Genomic DNA, 26891 nt, shown 5'->3' on the forward strand with positions numbered 1-26891 from the left:
GATTGGATGCAATTACCACGGACTGCCGGATTCCGAGCGCTAATTTTATATTCGCACGTAATTTTAGAGGGTAATACGCGCGTTTTCAATGACGCACTTCTATCTATTTCCACGTTGAACATAGAAAGAAGCGACTTACCTAAAATTCCCTCAGTTTTCCATTAAGTGACTCCTTAAATAAAAATAACTTATACTTGATTCCATTAAATAACTACTCAAATTATACTTACAATTAGCGATTGAATTCGTTGAGATAAGCGAAATAGCAGTCGTGGAAATCTTCTAATGAAAGCAAATATTCTAATGTATTCGTATATTGATATTTTATGTAATTTTTTACTTAAATACTTGCAGTCTCTCTATCTTCTTCGCGTTATTCTTACCTTCCATCTATCGAAGAGCGCTCGATCGAGCAGATTCATTGGAGAAGAAACGCAAGAAGCGTGCACAACGTTACTCTCCTGTGGAGAAAATCGATCGCTGACTGTGTTTCTATATACAATTAACTTCTGTCTATATATGATCGATGCTCGATACACTGACGTGGATGACGTGGATACAATGAAGTTTCGTCGATATCGCGCTAATTTGAGCGGAAGTCATTCTTTAACACGATAAATCTCAATTCGATTGACCCGACGGCAACCGAAAACTTTTCACGATGTGTACTAGCAAGGCAGGAATGTAGTCGTAAGTAAGTGGATTAGTTAACACATCAACGTCGACATTCTTCCTTTCTTTCTTTCTCTTTCATTTTTTCTCGCTTTATCTGACACACGTATGGGCCAAAGGCGCACAAAATACGATCTTTCATTTTCTCCCCTTTTTTGTGCGTGTCGTCACACTTTTTTTTAGCAATCACAGTTAGTGTTCGCTAGATTGGTCGGCTGATCGGTGAGTCCCTTGGCCCTTGTTCTGGCCCGCTCCCATCAGGGTCGGTTCATTGTCCACAAATTCGCTCATTTTGTCACATATTATATCCACCAGCTGCTCGAACATCGCCCGCCGAAACGAGAGAAAAAGAGAATCGATCATCTATGTGACTTCGTGACAGGTTGGATCAATACGCCTCGCGTTTACGTTATAATACCAAGACACAATAAAACGAGATTGAAAACGTGTCAGAGTTCAAAAATGAGATCTAAAAGTTTTCATAACTTTTATAATAACTTTAGTTGCGTATAGATTTAAAATAACTAGAAAAATTAGATTTCTTTTTTGAAAAACAGAAATTTTGGTTCTGAATAAACATAACATTTGTAAGCTAAACTGCTACAAAACTGGGCTACTTTTTAAAAATGTATTATGAACATTTAAGCAGTTAATTAGACATGTTAAGTAAACAATTACTATAATTAGATGGGATAGATAGTTATGATTATTTATATTATTTTATACAAATTGAAAAGCAAGAAAAAACTTCTATATACATGTATGCAATTTTATTCGTCAATATTTTTAGAAATATTAAATGTGTACTTCTTATTTATCAAATAGTTGGTCAGTTTCCGAGTTCGTGACATGTACCTTGACATTAATGTTTTCTTTGGCCGATGTCTCGAATAATCATACTCCTTATTGCTCCGCCAACTGTTTACCCTTCTCGATGCTGATCATCCTCTTCTCTTCCATGTCGCACTTGTTGTCCGTGAGAATTACTTGGACGTTATCCAACGAGTAGTTTTTTATTTGTGTGTGTCTCAATCTTGAATTAAAAGATTCCTCGTTTGTGATGTCATACATTAGAATGAAACCTTTATTGCGTCTCTGTAGTAGGTCGTCCTGATCGTTCTATATATATCTTTCATGACCCGCTGTATCTTGTGAAGATAACAATAATTAATAAGCAGTGTAATTTTACATTATAATACACGGAACGTATGCTTGCAATGCGATATTTCTAAAAGTATTGTATAAGACAGATTGTTAAAATATCAGTTAAGAAATAGCTCACAACGATATATTTATTACATAGGTAAGTCACTATTTTAATTCATACTATAGATGTATAGTATACATTTAAAAAAAATCATGTTAATATTATAACACGTAACGGTTGTTTTTCGTCAGGAAATTATATGACGTGCATAACGCGTCAACTATACCTACACCGAATTTGTAGCTTGATCCTTTTGTCGTACCTGAAAACGGTCTTCATCGTTGATCCCTGCGGTTGGCACGAAAGCTAAGGTGAAGGAATTATCCGTGTATAGGGAAAGAGGAAGGAGCTAGGTCTTTCCGACGGACAGGTTGCTGATTATCAGCAGCTTAAATATATATAATCAAAGTTTTGATCCCCGGAATCTCTGCCATCCTGACGCGCCATCTGCGAAGGGATTATCCACCCAGATTATCCCCTAGAAGGGGTGTTAACTTAATTTATGAATTCAGATAATTTATATATTTTTAAATCTATGAAGGTAAAAATTTGTGAATTAATAAAATTATAAGTAAAGGATTTTTATTAATTCCTGGAGTTAATATTTCTAAAAGTGAGTTTGAGCGATTGGAAGATCAAAATTAAATATTACAACTAAATTGCAGTGTGATTGATTTTTTTATGTAATACAGAATTTATGTGAGAGAGAGAGAGAGAGAGAGAGAGAGAGAGAGAGAGAGAGAGAGAATGCAGATAATTTATATACTTAGATCTAAAAGTTCAAAATTTATGAATTTAAAAAATTATGAATAAAGGATTTTTATTAATTTTTGAATTTGATATATCTACAAAGGAGAATTTGAGTGCAAGATTAAAATTAAATATTGAAACTAAAGTAGGAATTATTTTTTATATAATAACAGAATTCATAATTAATAATTGTAGACATTATAGAGTGTGTTTAATCCAGCGGAGCTTTATCGAGAATTGCTTCCAGCTATTGTAATTTATTAACTTGGGCCTCCGTAGTAGGAACAATTTTAAAAACTTATTATTAAAAGTAGTTTGTTGGGCGGCTAGCCCATGTGAACACGATTGTACACAACACTATTATCTTTGACATGATGATTCTGCACGGTTAATGTATGAATTAATTATCAATCCATAACAATCACAATTATGAATATATTCTTAATTTTAAGAGAGATACTATTTTCACAAAATCATTTAAATTTATATGTCAGTGAATATTGTTATTGATTAATCAATAGATTACAGAATGCTTATTATTTAAGGTATTCCTTTCACGGAGGAGCGTATTTTGTAGGCGCTTAAGCAGGGCCTCAACAAACTCTTGTATATTGTATTAAACTTATATAAAATCAAGTTATAATTGATTATTATGTTTAATTATAAGAAAAAAGTGAAAATATTATGTGTATTTAGAAATTTTTCATTTTTTGGTAAATTTTACTGTCAGAACAATATGGCAACGCTGCGCTTTTCAGGGCGCCGATTGTAAAATGTGAAGTTGATAACAAAAGTGTCAATGTAAGTGTCAATTTCATTAATCAAAGAATATTGTGACATTTTCTTTTTATTAAAGAGAGATTTTATAATAATAATGAGTGATAAGAAACATAAAGTGAGGAGTAATGTGGGCAAAAATAAGGGACAATTTGTGAAAATAAAAGTTGATAATAAACCGTACGTGATGAACTGAAGTGTGACATGAGCGCACAGCTTGCAGCGTTGCCAAATAATTCCTTGAAAATCGCCATTAAAAATATTCATCTATTAAACCACATTTCAAGTCAACTTTTAACATAAATATTTTGTTTAAATATTCGGTGACGCTGTATTTTTATTGACACTATCGAAAGTATAGAGTTTAGCGAATATGTAGCGCAGTTAATATTTAATATCTTAACATATTTGATAAACAAATTATTACATTGAAATGTGGAAAATAGACTTTTTCGATAACGTCACATATAAAATATCGAATTTTTAAAGTCATAATTCTTTTTTATATGTTCGGTAATGTGGTTTAATTTTTTTCTGGCGTAAAGATATGCATTTTAACTTTCTCGTACAAAAAAATTAGTTAATTCTTAAGACTTTGGTGTCATGAAAGGAATACCTTAAAGCGAATGGGGAACGATATTCCAAGAGAGTCGAGAGGAGTTGAGAGAGCAAATATGAGAATGTATAATGCATATACAAGAAGAAAATAAACGAAATTATAATAATAAGCGTCGAAAGAAAGAGAAATAGTGTCGCGAGGATAATTTTACCAAATATTTGGTAAAATTATCCTCACGATACTGTTTTGATTAAAAGGAATCAATTAGATTCAGATTTGAAGTGTGCCGCTTTAGGATTCTATTATATAATTAAAGCATTGCGTAACGATAGAAATGTGGTTAGAAAGATAGGTGGTTACGAAGGGTCATCCGAGACTTTGACGTTTATTAATTATATAAAACCGCGGTTAAGAACAATTGATTCTCTTAAGAACACTCTGACAATATCAAAAACTATATTCAGATTCTATGGTCAAGACGACTGAGTATAGAAATATTATTGTAAAAATGAAATATTACAATCGCGAAATATTAAGATAAGACAGATCAAGCAAGGCATTGGCGTTTCTAAATATTAACCAAATAAACACAGTTGACAAACAATAAACGCTTTTCCATTTGAGTAACCTGCTAAACGATTTAACGATAACTCGAATGTGATCGGCGAACTAATCACGATCAAGCAGAGTTCTCGTTCGTTTGTTGGCCAATTAACATCTTCTCTTGTGTGTACTTTATTTTTTTCATTAAATACACTTAAAATATCACAAGAATGTTATCGCTATCATTCAAGTATCTTTACATATATAGATTATGTATGCATATGGAAGCACATATTTATAAAAAAAATATAAGTTTGTTATAAAAAATGATAAATAAATATTAAAAATGTACCAGTAACATATATATTTTTAATTTTACTTTGAAACAAGCAAATATTAAAATTTTTCTATCGTGTTATACATGTGAATCCGTGTTATAACACATATATGGGGGCCTACTGTATGTAATAATATTACTGTAGGTATATAATAATATTAAATATATAATTTTTTATAAGTATATTTTACATTGTTTTATAACAACAGTTTTTTATACAAAATTTACTCGCATTAAATATACACTTTAATACCGAACTTATTCATACTGATATATTTAAATTACCAATTATACCGATGGGCGATGATATTGAATCCTTGATATTCTTTTCTCCTCCTCTTCTAAAAAGGGCATGTCATCGATACTCGAATCGATCGAAGTATTATTGTCGTTTTTTCGCGATGCCGATTGGTTTTCTCGTTGCACTTACTTCATGAGCGGCTGTCATGGCATATTTGGACAGTTATGTGGTTAATAGTGTAATAGTAACAGTAAAATATTATATTAAAGCTAAATAGCGCGCCTTTGTGATGTCTAGTGAGAGTAAAATCAAAGCCGTAATGAAATTTCCGCAGCCGAAAAACGTGAAGCAAGTGTAAAGTTTTTTGGGGTTTAACTGGATACTTTCGCAAATTTATTAAAAATATTTTATTAAAAATTAATTCTCTGAGTAATTTACTAAAAGCAGATACAAAATTGGAGTTTGGTGCGAAAGAAACAGAAGCTTTTGATCGATTAAAATTTGCGTTAAGTACTAAGCCGGTATTGAATATGTATAAACAGAAAATAAAACGGAATTACACATGGGGATTCCTCGACGACTATGCGCTACATCAGATATACATATACTATGCGAAACTCTTGCAATAATATATTAATAGTTACGAAAATTTAGAATTTATTTAAAAATTATTTTTAAAATTATTACTATATAATTGCCATGTGTTTTCGTTTACAATGAATAAGAAAGATCTGTGTGTTTGCGTTACTAGATGGGCTTTGCTACTTGAAAAATTCGATTATATATATTTTATAGTAAATATATCAGGTAAAAATATACATGTTGATGCGTTTATTCACTGATATCCACTGCCGTGTAATATATTAATAGATGAGTTAAAAGAAAGAATGTTCAAGGAGAAGATGCGAACTCATAAATTACTCATTCGCTAGCGGACAAAAGACAACGCGACGGTTACGTTATAAGAGGCGGATTATTATTTAGAGAGGACAATGGCGATATACAATTAGTAGCGCCGAAATGTTTGCATATTCTGATAGCAAGGCGTGGTCGTGAAAATAATCACTTTGCGGTTGAAAATGTTATGGATTTAGATCAGAGAAGATTTAAATGAACGCATGCAACTCGTATAACGCTTGTGTGTATTACCAATATCTGTACAATACAATCTGAATTGCTCCAAAATTTCGAATAAGACGCGACACTTTTTATCGTATAAATGGCGTCACGCATAATTGCATGCGACATATAAATATCGCTATTGTCTTCAAGATATAAAACATATGAAAAAAATACACTCAAACATACTTGGAAAGAAAACAGGAGCACTAATAAAACGGAATTATTAATTTCCTAATATGCATAATACGATCGAAAAAATATTCGAAGTTGTCGTGAAATTTTAGCAAATAAAAAACATAGGCAGGCTAGATGGCTATTTAAATCTTATACCTAAAAGTGGAGCAAAACTGGGTGTTTTTTTGGATTTGTCTTTCTACAAGAAATCAGAGGGCAAAAAGATTTTGCTGAGCCGTTAGTATAGTCTTTAGTGAACCTTGAACTCTGAGAAAACAAAGCTAGTTATATGAAAAAAAATTTAATAAACAAGAATAACAGGAATTTTTAAAGAAATTAAAATATCCGGTTTTGCTCTACCGGTAGAGTAAAATCGGTTGAAAGCACGTGAAACACCGAAGTCACAATTACAAAGTATAATTACGAAGTTTTGTTTTATCTTATAGCGAATTCGGGCGCTTGCACTAGTGCACACTGAGTGCGCACTAAGGGTTGTTCTTGATCAATTATTATATTTACAGATCATCTTAAATACTTTTTAGTCTATAAAATGATTTGTGCAGCATCTATATAGATATTACAGATTGTTTTATTGGCTAAAAAATTTTTAAATGTGTATTTAAGCGACTTTAAATATAAGAATAGATTATAAACAAGCCTTAGTGCGCACTCAGTGTGCACTAGTGCAAGCGCCCGAATTCGCTATTAGTCAAATTACACTGACAATGAGAAAAAAATTGTCTGCATTTTTGTTAGTGAATGCTAACACACATATGCTAATAACTTTTCTTCATTTTAGTAAACGGAATCAAAGTTGTTTGCAAACTAATATTTACTAAAATGCAGAAATTTTTTTCTCAGTGTACAATACAAAAATGAATTTTACAAACAAAAATTACAAACAAAGATATCCTCTTGCTTTACATTGTTGCCGGACTCATAGGCCCACTCTTGCATTTAATACACTGTATCCAGCGCTCGATTATTGTTGACAAATTATTGCAAGAGATGCAGGCTTCAGCTTCTTTCTAATCTGAGGATGAGCTGTCTTTCTGTTTTTTTTTCTTAATTAATTTTTTAACTTTAGGAGATTTTATTTCTAACTTCCTTTTCCGAGTGGCAGTCTCCATTTCCTGCTTTTTGTAGGGAGACGAAGTCAGGATGGCAGTTTTTTCTTTTTTCTTGTTTCTCTTCTGAATATTTGTTTCTTCTTGGGAAGGGAAAATCGAGGAAGTTACAGATGTTGACTGGTGAATTTTATCATTTCCAGATATCACCGATTGGGTCTCATTATCTTGGATTTCCTGCTGCATAGGTTTTTCAGTGGTTTTTGATGAAGCAATAAGATCAGCCAACACGTTTTTATTCAATGGGTATATTCCCGATTTTTCAAAACCATCTATAGCAGTTTGTCTTTCCGCTGCTCTAAAAAAAGCTTTTCCGTATAGTTCCGCCACTTTACATATTGTTACATGTCGTCCTGGGTGATCAGTTAGCCATTCTTGCACCTCTTTTTCATAATATGTCATCAAAGGAGGTATGAATGATACGTCAAGTGGCTGCAACCAATGTGTGCAATGCGGAGGGAAGGACAAGATGATGACGTTGTTTTCTTGTGCAAGTTTGATAAACTTCACACTTTTGGTATGAGAAGCATGTCCATCTAGAAGCAAAAGCACCGGCTTTTTAGGTTGGGGACAAGAAAACTCAATAAATTTCTTGAACCAAGCAATAAAACTGACTTTCTGAATCAATCCACTCTCGTGATAGACGGCAAATGAGTCGCGAGGAGCATTACTTATCAAATCAAGGTCTACTTTTTTTCTAGGGAAAATAAACATTGTAGGCATATAATCACCAGCAGCATTCATACATGTCTCAGCAGTAACGAGAACTTCTTCACTGGAAGATAAAGAGCCTACTTGCTTTCCTCTACGCAGAGCTAGTACTTTTGACGATTTGTTTGGTACTATTATAATGCCCGTTTCATTGACAGTATAAATGTCATTACATGAAAAGTGGTATTTATTATAAACAGACTCTAATAAATCAAAAAATGATTGAACTGCTGTACGGTTAGAGCCCTTCGCGCTTGCAGGAAAAGTTTCTTCAAAATTCTTTTGCGATAATTGCTTATGCCTGCTGCGGAAATTGTAGACCCACTGTAGCCCTGCTCTTTTGTTTTTTTTGTTGAACTGATGTGGAATGTTGTTCTCTTCAGCAAATTCGAATGCGAGTTTCCGTATATCTGTTGAAGTGAGGCTAAATAAACTTTTTTTAAAAAGCAATATGTGTTGCACAAGTTCCTCTTCTTGAGCCTCTGAGAAAGTTTTAACACCTAACTTTTTCGAGGCAGCTTCTAAAGGGGACAGACCTTCCCTTTCAGCTTCTTTTATCCTACGGTACAAAGTAATTCGAGGAACCTTATGGAAAGCAGCAGCTTTTTTTATGTTCATTTTTTTTTTATTAACATCTTCGATTGCTGCAGCCATTCTTTTCTTAGACCAGCAGTTCCTCATTTTCGGGGCAAAAGACAGACCTACCCTTTCAGCTTTTTGTATCCTATATCTTAGAGTAGAAAGAGGAACCTCATGGGTTTCAGCAGCTTCTGTGCAGCCCATTCCTTTTTTAACATCTTTGATTGCTGCAGCCATGCTTTCCTCAGACCAGCAGTTCCTCTTTTTCGGGGCAGGAGACAGTCCTTGCCTTTCAGTTTTTTTTATCCTATATCTTAGAGTAGAAAGAGGAACATCATGGGTTTCAGCAGCTTCTGTGCAGTCCATTCCCTTCTTAACATCTTTGATTGCTGCAGCCATGTTTTCCTTAGACCAGCAGTTCCTTTTTTTCTGGGCAAGAAACAGACCTTCCTTTTCAGCTTTTTTTATCCTATATTTTAGAGCAAAAAGAGGAACCTCATGGGTTTCAGCAGCTTCTGTGCAGTCCATTCCCTTCATAACATCTTCGATTGGTGCAGCCATTCTTTCCTTAGACCAGCAGTTCCTTTTTTTCGGGGCAGGAGACATACCTTCCTTTTCAGCTTTTTTTATCCTAGATTTTAGAGTAGAAAGAGGAACCTCATGGGTTGCAGCAGCTTCTATGCAGCCCATTCCCTTCATAACATCTTCCATTGCTGCAGCCATTTCCTTAGACCTCCGGTATTCAGTCCTTCTATAATGTCGTGCCATTTTTATATCTAAATAAAAAATAAATAAAATAAAATATTATATGTAAAAATCATAAAGTGAATGATATTTTTAAAAATATTTTTGTCCGATTATTGTAGGAATAAATAATCTAGTAGAAATAATTTTATAATTTTCGCAAAAATTGTGTGTAAACTACAATTTTTTATGACGTAATTACAATTTTTTAGATTATTTTTACGTAATTTTTACATTAAGCTATGCGATTTGTGCCATATTTGCAGTTTTTCATAAATTCACGTAGAAAGTTTTTATGCAACTACAATTTTTTAAATGTAAATACGCGATATGTTCAACATTTTTCAAAAAAGGTGTCACTTATTGATAAGGATTAAGAAATTAGATAATTATTTATAAGTTGTTGCATACCTTATTTAGTTATTTTTATGTGTGTGATCTATTGCATCTAACACAAAAAAATATATTTTGTAAGATAACAAAAGTATTTTTTATATTTTTTATGTTTTTTTAATATTTTATTTTTACATTTTATTCAATATTACACTATAAAATTATAAAGTTTATTAAATATTATATTTTATTAGGCCATGTATATTTATGCAAGTAGATAATTTTTAATATGTAAGTAAAATTCCTTATCGTTATTTACACGATTAATAAATGAACTGTATTTTGTACTTAATTTGTAGAGTATTTTGAAGTAAATAAAACATATTTAAATTAACTTGCAAACTGTTTATTTCCTCTACGTTATAGTAAAACACTTCCAGAAGTGAAGATGAGTATTAAAAAGAATATATCAATTTACAACATAATTGTTGTAAAATGTAGAAAATGGTGAACCTTTCTTACAATTTATTATAACTTTATACGACTTGTATTTTTTCATAAAAATAGCAAAAATGGTATTAAATTTTGTATGAACTCATAATGCTACAAAATATATTAGCCACGTATCACAGGGAAGGTACTGACATAAAAAATTTAAATGCTTTTTACGTGAAACTTGTTTAACTTGTTTAATGCTGTGTAAAAAGATGTAGAAAGTTGTAAATAGTTATACTCACTTTATAGTATTGCTAAAATAGTTATAAATTGCTAAAAAAAATTTAGTAAAAGTTGCAGAAAGAGTGATGGCAAAAATGTGTTGTTTCGCTCATGTTTTGGACCTTGAATTTCAAACTTTTTTTATGCGAAATAGTATTATATGATAGGACATTAATCTCAGAGAAGTTTTAAGATGAGCATAGGCACGGTTCCGGAGATATAATGGAGTGAAAGTGATGGTTTCTCATAATCCATGAAAGTACACGAAACTCTTCAAGTGTCCATACCAAAAAATAAAATATATATATATAATGACGTGAAACATATTGTTTTTTATGGAATTTTTTACGCCGGATTTAAATATGACCTTATAATTTTCGTCTAGCGTAAAAATTCTCCGAGATAGATTCCTCCCATAAATGAAATAGCGGTAAATAGTAGATCGTTCATTCTCTGAACAATAAATCGTAGATGATCCATTCGACAAAAAATACCCTCAATAATACGTGAACTTCAGTCACACATTCTTCTTTATGCAATACACTCTGACTGAAAATCATTACTTTCACTCCTTTGTATCTCCGGAACCGTGCCTATGCTCATCTTAAAATTTTACATGGGCTTAATGTTTCATCTAATAGTGCTATTTGCCATGAAAAAAGTTTGAAATTCGAGTTCCAAAAGAAATGGGCGTTTGCCACCAGTCTTTTTTAAAAATAAACATTTTTTACGATTTTTACAGTTTACCACATTTTCATAAAAATGTTTATAAAAAGTTGTTGAAACTTTAAATAGTTTTAAATACTTTTTACAACTCACTACAATTTATTGCAATTTACCATGAATTTCTACATATTTCACAGTAGAAATTTGCGATTTGTTGTTTAAAATTTCAATTTTTCTTACTAAATGTAAAAGTAATTGTTCCAAAATTATTTTCACTAATGACTAAATAATAGACGACTGTTTTTTTTCTATTATATAAGGTGTGGGTCAAATCCAGAATAAAAGGGAAACCAAGGCTAATTGTCACACTTTTCAAACACACTGATTAAAAAAAAAATGTTAGCAATATTTTATAATATCGTACTACTACTTTATAATCCAGCTACGTCCTTTAGGTGTAAGAAAAAAAATATTACTTATTTATATTTATACACAAAAAAGTTATATAATTCTAAGTAGAATCGTGCAAATGTGACAATTTACCTCATATTACGTATCGTTATCACGTATCGTTATCACGTATCTTTCATATAGAGGAAACATACGACAAATAGTCCCTGTTTTAATATTTTATTAAAGTCAGTGACAGTTTCCTGTAGATTTTACTTAATAATATATTGCAGCATGAATTAAACAAAAAATTAATAATTTTCATGAACTTTGTAATATAATACAATTCTCTCATAAACTTAGAGTAAAAAAAAGAATAGTAATTCTCATAAACTTTGAATCTTATGTCATTTGAGACAACTTACCCCGAACGGTCACTTTGAACAAAGATAATTATATTTATAAACTATGTTGCAATGACGGTTAACTAAATACAGGAAAAATTATCTAAATCTATAATATTTCTTATATGACTAAAAAGAACTTACGATTAATAATTCCAAAAACCAACTAGACAATAAAAATAGAGGTAAGAATTATAGTTTACTTACCACGTCCAATTGTTAAAAAGTGCTCGTAAATATCACATGCGATATTTTTGAAACGAGCTATTTCGTATACTCGACTAGCACGATAGAAGCTACCTATACTATAGAGAAAAATATGCCATATAAGCTTTGTGACAACTTACCCGTGTGTCCTCTAGCCCCGGTCTCCTCTACTCGGTTTTGCCTCAACACGAGAAGAATAATAAACACGGTGGCTGTACATTTCGCCGTATAAGGCGACTTACGTAAAAAAAAAATTCCCTTAATTTTCCATATTAAATGACTATTTAAATAATTATGTTTAGCGATCGCGAATTCGTTGAGATAATCGAAATAGCAGTCGCTGAAATCTTTTAATAAAAGCAAATATTCTAATGTCTTCGTATATATTAATATTTTATATAACTTTTCACTTAGAAATTTGCAGCAATCTTCAGCAAAAACCAGAAAAATGAAGGTATACTTACCTTCATTTTTTGCGTTATTCTTACCTTCCATCTATCGAAGGGCGCTCGATTGAGCAGGTTCGTTGGAGAAAGAAATGCAAGAAGCGTGCACAACGTTACTCCCGTGGAGAAAATCGATCGCTGACTGTATTTGTTTCTATACAATTAAGCTCTGTCTATACGATCGATGCTTGATACACTGGCGTACAATGAAGCTCCGTCGTAATCGCGCCAATTCCAAGGGGAAGTCGCACTCCAACGCGATAAATCGCAATTCGATCGGCGCGACGGCGACCGAAAGCTTTTCGTGATATGCATCTATGCAAGGCAGGAATGTAGTCGCGAGCTCGCACGTCGCGCGAGGAATCGATGGTGCTGTGTCGCTTCTCGACGTTTTCTGGCAGAAAATTAAGATAAAAGCTCCTCGGGCTCGTCATCGCGCGTTCGACGAAACACCCGATAATTCTTTTGCGACGTGAGCGAAGATATTACGAAGATATCACGAAGATTACGTATATTCCGCGAGTTTATCGGAGGATTCAGTGGTTGATACGATGATACGCGGTTGTTCTGCAGAAAATAGACGAATTAACAAGAATCAATAGCACTTCATTCTCCAGATTTTCAATCTTTAAATTGATCGGAATTTAAGAGGCAGATTCGTATTTCTCTGCACGTTTCTATTATAATAGAGAGAAATAAATGGACTGAAAACAATGTGAAATTATTTCCGTTGTATAAGTCTTTTCGATTAATCCCAATTCGCCAATTTTTCTGCAGGTCGAACAGTAATGGCGGATTGGGATGAAGACTAATCGAGTATCTCTGGTTGGGTAAGATCGCGATAAGCGCGACCGCGCCAACTACCTACCAATTGGTCCTCCGAATTGTTTGTCAATGATTTGTACACGTGTTGCAAATTATAGATTTACTCCATAGCTCATTTCCTTCTTTTCCTTTTTTTTTTCACCGATTTCTCTCGCCTGCTTGCACTACATGCATACATAACGCATGCATATATGCAATACACGCGATTCACAATTAGCTCTCTCCGTCATTTCTTTGTTTTAAATATATATGTATATGTATATCGTTTACATTTGTCGCTACGTCCGATTTTCAAAGTATTTTCCGTGTTACATTCTCTCATTCTTTCTCTCTCTCTCTCTCTTTCTCTCTTTCTCGCGCTCTTTCTCTCGGGGTCTGCATCGTTAACGGATTGTGCACATATACACGTACAATTAACATATACGACGTAGCAGTCGTTGAAAACATCCATGATTGACTTTTGCTACAATTATACAGCTTACTTAGAGTACAACTGTTCTGTTATACAAATGATTTCTCTCAATGTAACGCCTGCGACGTGATGCTTCCTTCTTCTTCTCCACGTATGTGTGTTTGCTCTTGCACTATGTGTGTGGAGTGTATTGGTAGATTATTGTTTTATCATTAACGTAGTTATTATTAATATTAGGCGTATATATATAGTACAGTTTGCACACCGTACGATACATACATACAGATGCCCGCGACAGCCGGAAAAATTTCTTGCCATTTTATTGATCAGCATTTTTGGGTTACATCGATAGGTCGGTCCTCTTTGCCTGCGCTTTCTACACTTGCATTTTTTTTCTTCTTATTCTCTCGCTAATAAAATATGCGCATAAAAAGAAGGAAGTAGGAACACGAGATATCTTTCCAATTATTACAATTTGAGTTGTCGAAATTGAAAATACTTTGTTTTGTAAATGTATTCATATTGAATTACATGTAATTTGCATCATATTTGTATCTTCAATTTTATGTATATTTCAGTGCTGTAAATTACATTATATTGCACGTTTAAAATTCTATTTTTTTTTTTTTTTTTTTTTTTTTTTTTAAGGAAGATAATATATCTAATTATTATTTTATCTCATATTCTTACTTTCCCCTCGATTTGTCTCACTCGAAGTGAAGAAAGTATAGAAAAAGGAGAGAGACCTAAATAAAAGAAGACAGAGATTGAAATCCCGTATATAAATTCAACGAGTTCAGATTTTAATACTGTAGACAAAAATAGACGTAGGAACGATCTCTGCTTATCTGTATAAGTGGAAACGCGATAATTGGCATAAAATCTTTCCGTATCTATAGCAAAAATCGAACTCGTCGAAATTAAACCCCTCTCTACGTACTGCTCTATGACACCCGCGCTTTTCGAACACGCGTTTTTATTACACACACCACATTTCTTCTCTTTTTCTCCCTCTCTCATCTCGTACCTTCTTTTCTCGTTCTCAGTTCCTCGGTTGCACGAGGAAACGCATTCGTTGTCGACAGTTCGCTAACTCGCGACGGTTCGCGATCGATTAATTGCGCCATTGATCAGTGCACTCGGTGTCGCGGGCCACGTGATCTCCGGCGTGCCGCGTGCTGCTCGCGAGAAATCCGCGCGGCTAACTTACACGCGTACGTTACACCTCATTACAGATTCAATGATACATGATAGATACCTTTTTTGTATTTATTATCTCACTTATGTACAGAGGGCAGCTTACCTAGTACGTTTTAACGCCGGATGACGACTGAAGTATAGTAAGCGGGACGCCGGCACTCCTCGATAATTGACGCCAGATCGATGCTGCTGGTTCCTCTGAATGATTTACAGTATAGCGAAATTTGTATCCGGCCCTGTTACGACCTCGGCCTTCGTCGATCCCGGTAATAATGCTCGCTAATGCCTCCTACCTTAAATAATTTCGCGAAGAATGCCATTACGGTCGATACAATATGAATTGGCTGACTGATAATTATATTGAATCGTTACACGATATATCGCGTTGACAGCGTTTCTCGAAAAACTCATAGGGATTTAATATAACATTTTTTACGGTCTACCGCGAAAACGATATTCTCTCCCTCTCGCAACCTTCTCGTTCTGGAGTCGCTTAATAGATAATCGTGCGGATAGTTACACACAGCAAGAACTATATAAAATTGAGTTTCTTTTGCGATACAGTTTGTCGCTTAACGTGCCTTTATATTAACAAATGTCCGTTTTTGTTCTGAATGAGACGTAAAAGAACTTATACTTTGAGAAAAAAAAAGTTGTTAACTTGACTAAATATTTTCAACTGATTATTTTTTTTAATTGAAATATTTAGGTATTTGAGTATCAAATTACGTCATGTTAAATTTAATATGTCGTATTTAATTTAAATACGTAAATATTTCAATTAGAAAAATAATAATCAGTTGAAAATATTTAGTCAAGTTAACAACTTTTTTTCTCAATGTATGAAACGCGAAGAGTAACGTGAAATGAAATAAAAATACAATTATAAGTATTGACAGTGTATACTGAAGATATTTTCGTGATATTATCAAGATTCGATATTATAATCAATCTGAACAGGACGCTTAAAACGTTTGCGACGATACACTTCAGTCACAACGAAAAAACGCAATTTAACATTCGGGGGGGGGGGGGTCGGTGGATTTAAATACTCGAATTTTTATGAGCGAAAATAAATTGTGCATGTCGGCGTTGCGTGTCGCCATTGTCATTATCGTCATCGAGACACTTTGTATCTATATAAGTTACGAGAGTTACATGCCAGGTGTGTGTCAGTGAATCATCGATTGCGCGCATGAATAATCGAATACTATTTGATTGAAACAAAGCGCTTTATGTGTGCCAAAAAAGTTGGATGCAGCGATGTTTCGCTTTAGGGAATAAGACGTCTTTTTTTTAGAAATGGGCACGTTACTTAAACATTTTTTTTTAAAAGCATTTCGCTGAAATATTTTTATTTTCAATCTTTGAACAATTTTTCAGTTTATAGTATCCGATTATATTATCAATTGTCAGACTTATTTAACTCACCGCTTCAATTATAACGAATGTTAATGTAAACTTAATGCAAATCGTGCTCACGTATCGCATCGCTTCTGTATTTAACCCTTTGACTCCTTCGGTCTCCGTGAACATTTAAACGTGCTTACATCCGTCGCTGAACCTTTATTGCCGCAATAATGTCACTAATTGTTACAGAGTATCGTTAAATATTAAATATATCTGACAATATTTTAAATATAAATATTCTCTTGAATAATATGGTTTTTCTAACCAGCTTACAATTTCAAAGCGACATTAAAACGTGAACATTACTTGCATTGTCCGCATCAAATTAGACGGTAGGAGCCAAAGGGTTAATTCGACTCTGTTACGCCTCTGATTGATCGGCATTTTGAAATCTTGTGGAGTCTTGTCGAGTGATTGACGCTTATTGTCAGATTTTCCTGGGCGTATCTTACTTAATGCACGGACTTGAGACATGTGGAATCACTTCCTTTTGCGTGAGTCTATTACAGTGCCAAACATCGAGTGAGCAACATCGTCCCTGCTATTAACAATCGTCGTCATTAATCATTATCAACCGCAAAACAAAATGCACCTTCGTCCAATCTCTTCCCCTCGCGGTTTGCGTCTACCTTCTCTCCCTTTCATTAAAAGAAATCAAAACATGCATCATTCCCTTTGGTTTCAAATCTCGATGCCACAGACACGTCAAGCTAATCCTTATGTATGCCACGAATCGAAATAATCAATAAAAAACGGTTATTTTGGCATAATGTGAAATTGACGATTTATTTTGTCGATAGAAAAGTACTGCGAAAAGAGTATGATTGAATTAGATATTTTTGTCGAAATTTTCTTTTGTTACTCCGACGGTTATTTTTATCCAGATGACTAATACTAACTACGACTCAATTGGATCTTTCGCCTCTTTTGTTTTTCCAGAAGGAAATAGAGTAGAGAGTTGATTAAATTCCAATTCAGTTTAATTAATTTTTATAAGACCGTGAATTTATATGATCATCACAATTGACTTTTATTTCTGATCATGAAAAACATGACAATTGGCGCATTTTCGCCTTTAATATATCGTATCTGCAACATGGAAATTAGAATTTTCGGAAATTGTGTCAAGTCCCTGACTTTCGTCAAGTAGACGAACTGAAAGGAAAACTACGACCGTTTATTTAACGGCCGTTAGCTAACTCGGTCGCACCTCGATGATCACAATCATTATGTTTATATATTATATATATATATGTATTTATATAGCGTACATTATTCATATATATCATTTCGCGCCGAGAAAGGGTGAAAAGAAACGAAAGGCGAATTTTGAAATAAATAATGTAACGAGAGGGAACGACGAAGTAAGTGGACTAGTTAACACACCAGCGTCGCACACGACACTTTCTCCTCCTCTCTCTCTCTCTCTCCTTTTTTTAGCCTTATCTAACACACGTAACACACACGTGCACACAGATGCGCGCAGACACACGCACAAAATACGATCTCCCGTTTTTCTCCCTCTCCTTTGCGTGTCGTCGCATTTTTTTAGCAATTACAGTTAGTGTTCGCTGGATTGGTCGGCTGATCGGTGAGTCGTTGGCCCTTGGCCTGGCCCGTACCGCCCGCTCCCATCAGGGTCGGATCATTGTCCAGAGATTCGCTCATCTTGTCGCATATTATGTCCACCAGCTGTTCGAACACTGCCTGCCGAAACGGGAGAAAAAAAAAGAATCGATCATCTACGTGACCTCGTGAAAAGCGGGATCGATATGCCTCGCGTTCGCGTTCTACTCTCCGAGACACAATAGAGCGAGATTGGAAACGTGTCAGAGATCGAAAATGAGATCTAAAAGTTCCTTCAATTTTTATATTAATTTTAGTTGCGTATGGATACACTGAGAAAACAAATTTTCCGCATTTTAGTAAATATTAGTTTGCATACAACTGTGACTCCATTTACTAAAATGGAGAAAATTTTCCTTTTTATCAGTATATGTGTATTCATTGAGAAAAAAATATACTAATAAAAAGGAAAATTTTCTTCATTTTAGTAAATAGAGTCACGGTTGTATGCAAACTAATATTTACTAAAATGCAGAGAAGTTTTTTCTTGGTGAACAAAATAATTAGAAAAATTACTTTTTTCATGATAACAGAAATTTGACTCCAAATAAAATTAACATTTTGAAGCAAAATTGCTACAAGACTGTTCTACTTAAAAAAAAAATGCATTGTGAACACTTAAGTTGTTAATCAGACATGTTAATTAAATAATTATTAATTAGGTAATAGTTATGATTATTTATATTACTTTATATTAATTGAAAAGCAACAAAAACTCAAAGCATCTTTTATATACGTATGTACATATAGTATGCAATTTTATTCGTCAAAATTTTTAGAAGTATGAAATGTATGCTTCTTATTTATCAAATAGTTGGTCAGTTTCTGAATTCGTGACATACCTTGACATTAATGTTCTCTTTGGCCGATGTCTCGAAGAATCGTACTCCTAATTGCTCCGCCAACTGTTTACCCCTCTCGGTGCTGATCACCCTCTCCTCTTCCATATCGCACTTGTTGCCCACAAGAATTACTTGGGCGTTGTCCCACGAGTAATTCTTTATTTGTGTGATCCAATCCTGTACTGAATTAAAAGATTCCTCGTTTGTGATGTCGTACATTAAAATGAAACCCATCGCGCCTCTGTAGTAGGCCGTCGTGATCGTTCTGTATCTTTCCTGACCCGCTGTATCCTGTAAAGATTCCAACAATTAAATAAGCAGCGCAATATTTTACATTATAAATAATATAACATGCAGAACGTTACTTAAAATATATTAAGAAATAACTCAAAAAAATTATATATTTGTTACATAGGCAAGTCATTATTTTAATAAGTAAGTGTATGAATTTCGAAAAATCCATGTTAATATTATAAACGCGCAACGGCTGCTTTTCGTCAGGAAATTACGTTATACGTGCATAACACGTCGTGTGCATATACTGACCCAGATTTGTAGCTTGACCCTTTTGTCGTGTCTGAATACGGTCTTCACCTTAAAGTCGATTCCTACGGTTGACACGAAAGCCGAGGTAAAGGAATCGTCCGCGTAGCGAAAGAGGAAGGAGGTCTTTCCGACGGACGAGTTGCCGATTATCAGCAGCTTAAACATGTAATCGAAGTTTTGATCCGCGGCATCCCTGCCATCCTGACGCGCCATCTGCGAAAGGATTATTTGTATTAGCTTATTTTACGAATCCAGATAATTTTTATATTTTTAGATCTACGAATTTAAACATTCGTGAATTAATCAAATCATAGGCGAAGGATTCGCGCGTATCAATTCCTAAATATAATATTTCTAATTGTAAGAGAGAATTCGATTGCAAGATCAAAACTAATTGTAAGTATTAAAAGTTAAAACAAAATTAGGAATAATTTTTTTTTTCAGAATTTATGTGATTAAGAATTATAAAAATTATGGAAGTATTATATTATACTTCTTCATGTTTTGTAACATTTATTTATAAACCGGTGACTTAAAAGGAAGAATATATACGATGAGGCTTGCTATATTGCGATTAGCTTTGCACGCGCATGTCGTAAAACTGCTCGTTGCTCTGATATGGGACGAGGTGGACAAGAGGAAGGTATTTGATGCAATAGATGAGCTTACTACTATAGTGATGCAAAATTCGTCACGGTTCGTCGGATATCGCTTGGTCACGTTCGTGAAAACGTTGGATAAAAATATCGAAAAGTTCGAGGCACACGTCAAGCCACACGAGAGAAACTGAGCTTTTACTCTGGTATCTCGCAGAGTCAGTTTTGGAATCAATTCAACGGCACCAAAAAGTATTGCAAAACTGTAACTTTTCAGGGGAATTGTTGTTTGTCGAACAGTCTTTCTTCCCGAAAGTTTCTCTTTTGTCAGTTGTAACAGAAGCGAAATATACAATAAATACCTAACTGCACATGGATTCGAGTTACAATACTTTTTTGAATCGTGCTTCAAAGCACGGAATTGAGAACTGTATATAACTGTATGTGACTGTATGTAGCTGTATGTGATAGAAAACGCTGAAAAAAGTAGTTGCAATATGCACTTTTTTTGGTATCGCCGAATCACAAGTCGATCGTTTGAGAGATTTTAAAAGGCATTGAAAAACCTTTAGCATTTAAAATCTTTTCTAAAAACTCTTCTAGTCTTTTTATTAAATATTAAAATATTATATCTTCAATTAGCATAATAAAAAAAAACATGATAGAATTTTTTATAAAGATACAAAAAATTAAAGCGTTTTACAGCTTTTTTCGGTCGTTTCGTCAACTTATTGTTAGCGTTCTAGCATGCAATTATTCTCATAAATCTCTCAACTGAAATTACAAGCGGAAAATTCGACTAAATTACTCGATTGTGCAATTTATCGCGCGTGTGAGTAATTAATTGGAGTCCATTTAAATTTTCTCGCGCGTTTCGTCTTCGTTAGTTATAGTTTCGCCTTTCGCCCGACGAAACAGCATTCGTGCTAACGGATACATATCGAGTCGATATTCCGATACCGGATTATTCTTCTGCGAGGTAATGTCGACGATGGACAGCATCCGAACCGTCCGCGTGCGTAGCTCGAAAACGGAATCCTTAACCGGCGTGTAGGACGCATTCCCGCATCTCCTCGACATCTCAAACGTCACATCAATGTGACACCTGATCGAATCTCTTTGTGTGTCCCCCTTCACATTCTTCCTTATACTGCAGCTCTCTCAATCACATTCTTGAGATCGATCTCTGAGTCTCTCCGCCCTAGTTTTTATTAACTGCAATTTATTAACCATTTTATCTCGAGTCATCTCTCATCTCATTCTGTTGTCTGTAATTTATTTACCGTTTTATTAATTGCCTCTCATTTCGTTAGCTAAAACTCATCAACCGCCTTGCCTTCCTCTAATCTTGTTCAAGTAATTGTTTCATTAAGTGTTTAACAGCTTATTTCGGTAGAATTATTTAATAATGTTTGTTTGACACTGCGCTTTGTTTTAAATCTTCCCTCGGGTCAGCAGATTTTTACGCCGATGCAATTATTGCTGTCGATTATTGTTGACCACTTTTTTCGACATTCACTACTCCCTCCTCTTTGACGCAACGCAAAATGCAATGTATCATTTCTCCTCTCACTCGACGTGCTTAATTAATTAACTGAGAAGAATCCGAGGGACTGAATGATAAAGGAATTACGCACTCCGTCCGCGGCAAACGGCATCGCGTTAATGCGAAATTATTCAGCTCGGGCTCGAATAGCGAGACTGGCCAACGAGCGATCAACGACGTGGCGACGTTCGCGGTTCTATCTTCCGTTTCTTGTTTCACTGTATTGCTTCCGCACGCGCGACGTGTCAACGCGACGACGATAATCGGGCCTACTGCGGGCGATAGTCTGCGGTTCGCACAGGTGCGTATGATCACGTTCGTGTTGCCTTAATTTGTTTTTGTCGTTTGGCTCTTCGGCGTTGCGTTAATGAATAAGTCTCTTATCTGTTGTTTTTTTTTCTAGAAATTTTAAGCGAAAACTCTTGCGCTATTTTTTTATATATACATTTATAACGTTGATATTTTCTTAATTAAAGTAGGAATTAAAATTAAAATTTATTTGTATTTATATCCAATTGACGCTCTGCTAGAGATATACTCAGGAAAGAATATTTATTTTTATTAGTCCATAAATAGAAAATTATTTAACATTCTTGTTAAGAGAACTCTGACTCCATATTCGGCGAAAAAGATATTCGTGAATAAACGCAGATCAATGATGCTTATATTGAAGTATATCAGAAAAGTCCTAATGTCCTGTATAAAAGTAATACAAAAAACAAGTAATATGCACGTAAAATTACTTAAATTATTTAATCATATGCAGTACGACATATTTCTATTTTGCAATATTTCTTTCGGAACTCGCTTGCGCGAAATAATCTGTTTCGAAAATAGGCTAAGCCTACCAGAAGAGGAAAAATTCATTTTAACGGAACGACATTTAATCTATTCAGCGTGACAGTAATTAACGGAGGTGTCACCTTTCGTTGCAGTTTGTTCTTTCTTTCTCTCGCTCTCTCTCTCGCTTTCTCTTTCACTCTTTCTCTCGCCCCGGCAATAACAATGGACTGAAACATTTATTGGCATCTCGACATTTTCGATATAGGAGGAACTCGAGGCCAGATCACAGATCAAACTCGCAGATCATCTCTTCAGCGGGTTCTCTAGTCTTCACGTGTATATATCACTGCTCGGACTTGCAGACGCGTTAAACGGATACGATCAGGACAACATGACCGCGACAATTACACAGGGAGCACTGCACGTAATTATTTCGCGAGGCGTAAAAGGGAGAGGATAAAATCTCATCCGGAAGATTGCGTCACGCACTCACACACATAACGCCCGCGCACGTACATTACATGGCACGGTTAAAGAAAAAGTAGGACAAGGTTTTCCGTGTGCGATAACGATATCGCGGCGCCGTATGTGTTGTGTCAACGTTAACAACGGTCGGTTCGCGTGTAGAAAAAAAAAGTAAAGCGCAGGTACGCGCACCACTTGCGAGCATTGTTTTACAGTGTTACGACAATTTCCGTGACGGATGGCGGTAGCGGGTAGGTAATTGAGCGTGTCTTCGGTGGACAGATGATGATTGAGGCGACGCGCGTTCTACGAAGGTCAAGTAGATACTGAAATCGATGGTACGACGACGACGGCGATGGGACAAGTCCATTTCTTTCTTGGCGAAACCTTCGTTTTCGCTCGAAAATACAATTTCACTATATTCATTTCACAGGAATACATCGCGGTTGGTAGCAATATGCTTCGCTGGTTAGGAACTTTACTCGATACTTCGTCGTTCTATTTCTTTACATGTTGGTTAATCAAAGCCCCGATTTTGCCGGGCGTGTTCGTTTAAAGTTTCTCATTGAAATCTGCATTAATATTATAATTACTTTGCAAAGATTGCGAAAGTTTATTCGTATTCATAATGTACAACTACGACGCACATAAAACCAGTGAAATGTATATATATAGTTTATTAACTTTAGCATAACAGCCAGAAAGTGGCAGTGAAATGTATATAATAGTCACGATATGTAATAAATCTGAAATTGGAATTTACGTGAAGACGGATTCGAGGACGAAAAGAAAGAGAATTCTTTTAGTCTCCTTCGGCAATTCATTTTGCAACGACTCGATTCGAGAGGCTCGAATCGAGTCGGCTCATCGTCATCATATCCGACGTCGTCCGCGTCGGATCTGTGATCGTCCGATCCACGACCACGCTCGATTCCATTGATTTCCGACGACGACAGAGCGGAGCCAGCGAGGGAGCAAATATTTTCGGAGGCAAATCGATTGTCATGCCCAGCTGCCCACCCACGCTCTCTCGTGCTTTCGCACCGCCCGTCCCGTAGTTATACATAGTTTCGATTTCAGTGCATCCGTAGAATGAACGGCGACGGAAGATGGAGCCTCGGTTTACGTCAGAGGCAGGCGCGTTAGCGTAGTAAAGAAGTAAAGTCTTTCAACAGCCGTCCGGCGCGCCTACGTCGGGGAACGAGTAATTAATTCGAGACGTTCAGCTGACTACGTCGAGCGACGGCTCTCCTGTGAGATTACAATTGATCCCTTCAATTTTTTTTGGCATAGCCCGGTATAACTTTCAAACAATTAGAATTAGAAGATAATCTAATTGAGATACAAGATATAAAAATTGAAATTATATACAAAAAAATAAAATAAAATACTTGCTACAATATGCGACGGCGAATCATGTCGTATTTTAATTGATTTTTATTAATGTGTGTTAATTTATGAATTTATTGCTCGTCTAAAAATGAGCTGGTTATGGCGTTCATACCAAGAGTTTTGAAAAGATTGAAGGATTTATTGTTTGCCGTTTGGAGGTCTAGGAAAATCACTCTGACAGTTATCGCACCCGATTATATACTCAGCTGGGTGTTGGATAACAGCGAGCTAACTTATCGGCCTGTTCTTTCACCTCGCCACTTCTCATTAACTTCAATAAATTAATGAAAGATTCGCGCGAAAATATTCACGACCCTGGACGATTCTCCGCGAAATCTCAGCGCCGATAATAACGGGGAGGAGACGGCGGAGAAACGGATAAATGGTCGAACGGGGAATTGATCGGAAGTGGCCAAGAGCGTGGTCGCCTACGTCACGACGACTCTACGGCGTCGCATGAAACGCAGAAAGTGAGTTCGAGTGAATGAAAGGCCAGGCGATCGTGCCCGCAGTTTTTGCGGCTGACAAAAAGCGGGGAGGAGAAAATGAAATAGACTTTATCGCTGCGCGCGACGTATATTGGCTCAAACTTTCCATAAGCTGCAGGATAATGTGTGAAAAAAGGCTTAGACGACAAACATAGTTAAACAATATATATATAGGGAGAGAGAGAGAGAGATAGAGAGAGAGAAAAGAAGAGAAGACAGGTGTAAAATAGACAAACGGTAACGTCCCAATTCACGTACCGCATCAGCATACATTTCACGTAAAACTAGGAGAAGGAGAATTAAGAAAGGGTGGAGAATCAAGGCGAATATTCAGAAATGACAGTATTGAAATAACAGAGAGGCAGAGGTCACACGAGAGACCAAGAGAGCGAGAGAAAGGGAGAGCGGGAGCAAGAGAAAGAGAGAGAGATAGATAAAGAGAAATCAATAAGCAGGCTATCGACGCGTTTACTTTTCTCGAGGAATTTAAAGCACCTCTCGCCAAGTTCTTAAGTCTCTCTTTAACTATCGTGAGCCGAGTTCTCTGCTCGTACAAAGTGCCTCGCGATGTGTCACCTGGAAGAGTCACTCCCTGGAGATGGGGAAGGAAGCTGGTCTCCCTTCGCGCGGACGACGGGTTCGCTCTCCTCGCTGCGATCGTGGGAAATCCCGCACGGATTCGCCCGTCGGCTGTCGACGTGAGATGCGACTCGACGATCGGGATGCACCACGCGCTGCGCTGATGCGCTTCCGTCCGCCGATCGATTAATATTTAACGCACGAGGGGGGTTTTTGAGGAGGGGGGTCGACAGCGGGGGCGGCCAAGCGCCAGACGGCGGATATTCCCTTACGTCGTGACGACGCGCGTATACTCTCGCGATATATCTCGCACCACTCTGACCAGCGCGGCACACGACCAAGGGGTGGTTTTCGTAACAGCGAATATAAGGAGACTGGACTGCCCGATCTCGTTGAAGCGTCTCGCGCACCGTAGACCACCCGCTGGCTATAGCTAAAATATCGACCATTTCGTACGACCCCCGCCCGACGTCGGCCCGATCCGGGGGAAGATCCGCGCCTGCGCCACACCAGCAACCCCGACTGACATCAATATAATCGTGAATAGAAAGTACACGCTCGCCGGGGGAGAGAGAGAACACTTGTTGATCCGGGGGATGCCCCGCGGATGTCTTGCCTCGAATGACTTTCCGCGACTTCCAATCCGGCTGGATCCTGCGGCGAGATTCGCAAATCGATTCGCGGCACCGTCGATTATTGTGCCAGTAGCTTCGGATATTTCCTTTCCGATTGAAAAAGTTCGAGGATTTTATATACATAAAGATACTTTTCCTGGTTAAAGAAACTTCTTATTGGCAAATATTGATTCGATGAGATTCTTTTAAAGCTTTTAATCTAAGGAAGATTCAGTTTTTTAAATCTGTACTTTTATCCTTTTCTTTTAATTTGTAATTGAAAAATGTTATTGTTAAAAAGAAAGAAAAATAACCGAATAGGTGATCATCGACAACTTTTGGTTTTACAATTAGATTATGGAAACAGTTCGACGATTTTAGAATCTTTGCAAATATATTTGATAATAAAATCCGATATCTGACAATTCTAATTAGATTAAATACTTCCTCCCTCTCTTTTTTTGAAAAGAAGAATATTTATTAGATAATTAAATTAAAAATATAAATGTAAGAAATTAATGATTATTAAAAAGTAAAACCGTTTTTTACATTTTTATTGAGGAAAAATTAATTCTAAATATTCTAAAGAATTTGTTATTAAAATTTAATGTGGATAACGATTTAAAGTCTCTCTCTTTCTTTCATACATACATTTAGTGCGAAATAATTAATCTGTATCTCTCAGATATAAAAGACTACATGTTCCATCTACAGTAAAACTGAGGAACCACAAGCTCCCTTCTATTTCTGTCGGCTGCCAAGTCTTTCCGCGAATATCAATATTGATCTAAATTAATGCAACGCCTCAATCATTATTAGATGGCCACAATATCACGGAATTCTCGATTAATTTATGCTCCC

The 26891-nt window shown here is 35.6% G+C and overlaps 1 protein-coding gene and 1 pseudogene across 5 annotated transcripts; both read right to left on the reverse strand.

The window, feature by feature from the left end:
• Positions 1–851: 851 nt before the first annotated feature.
• Positions 852–2326, reverse strand: LOC112452070 (annotated as a pseudogene).
• Positions 2327–15198: 12872 nt separating this feature from the next.
• On the reverse strand, positions 15199–25835 carry LOC112452066 (ras-related protein Rab-3). Of its 5 annotated transcripts, XM_025012086.1 has the most exons (5): positions 21447–21794; positions 21124–21378; positions 19568–19780; positions 19022–19312; positions 15199–18260 (listed from the first exon to the last, which is right to left on the reverse strand). In XM_025012086.1, the coding sequence occupies exons 2-5, from the start codon at positions 21241–21243 to the stop codon at positions 18102–18104; spliced, it is 783 nt and encodes a 260-aa protein (XP_024867854.1). In that variant the 5' UTR covers positions 21244–21378; positions 21447–21794; the 3' UTR covers positions 15199–18101. The 5 variants fall into 5 exon arrangements, with proteins under 5 accessions (XP_024867854.1, XP_024867859.1, XP_024867857.1 ...); XM_025012091.1 differs by lacking the exons at positions 21124–21378; positions 21447–21794 and adding an exon at positions 25414–25835; XM_025012089.1 differs by lacking the exons at positions 21124–21378; positions 21447–21794 and adding an exon at positions 22633–23243.
• Between the last annotated feature and the right edge of the window lie 1056 nt (positions 25836–26891).

Source organism: Temnothorax curvispinosus, unplaced genomic scaffold, assembly GCF_003070985.1.
Source record: "Temnothorax curvispinosus isolate PA1 unplaced genomic scaffold, ASM307098v1 QBEX01002923.1, whole genome shotgun sequence".
Classification (NCBI taxonomy): domain Eukaryota; kingdom Metazoa; phylum Arthropoda; class Insecta; order Hymenoptera; family Formicidae; genus Temnothorax; species Temnothorax curvispinosus.

Bases quoted from the DNA above. Each gene is read 5' to 3' on its own strand.
- LOC112452066 (XM_025012086.1), bottom strand. From the start codon at position 21,243: ATGTCGAGGAGATGCGGGAATGCGTCCTACACGCCGGTTAAGGATTCC. The intron at 19,781-21,123 runs GTATCGGAATAT...ATCCTTTCGCAG, and splicing joins CCTCGCAGAAGAATAATCCG to ATGGCGCGTCAGGATGGCAG. The intron at 18,261-19,021 runs GTATGTCACGAA...CCGTTTCGGCAG, and splicing joins AAGAGAACATTAATGTCAAG to GCAGTGTTCGAACAGCTGGT.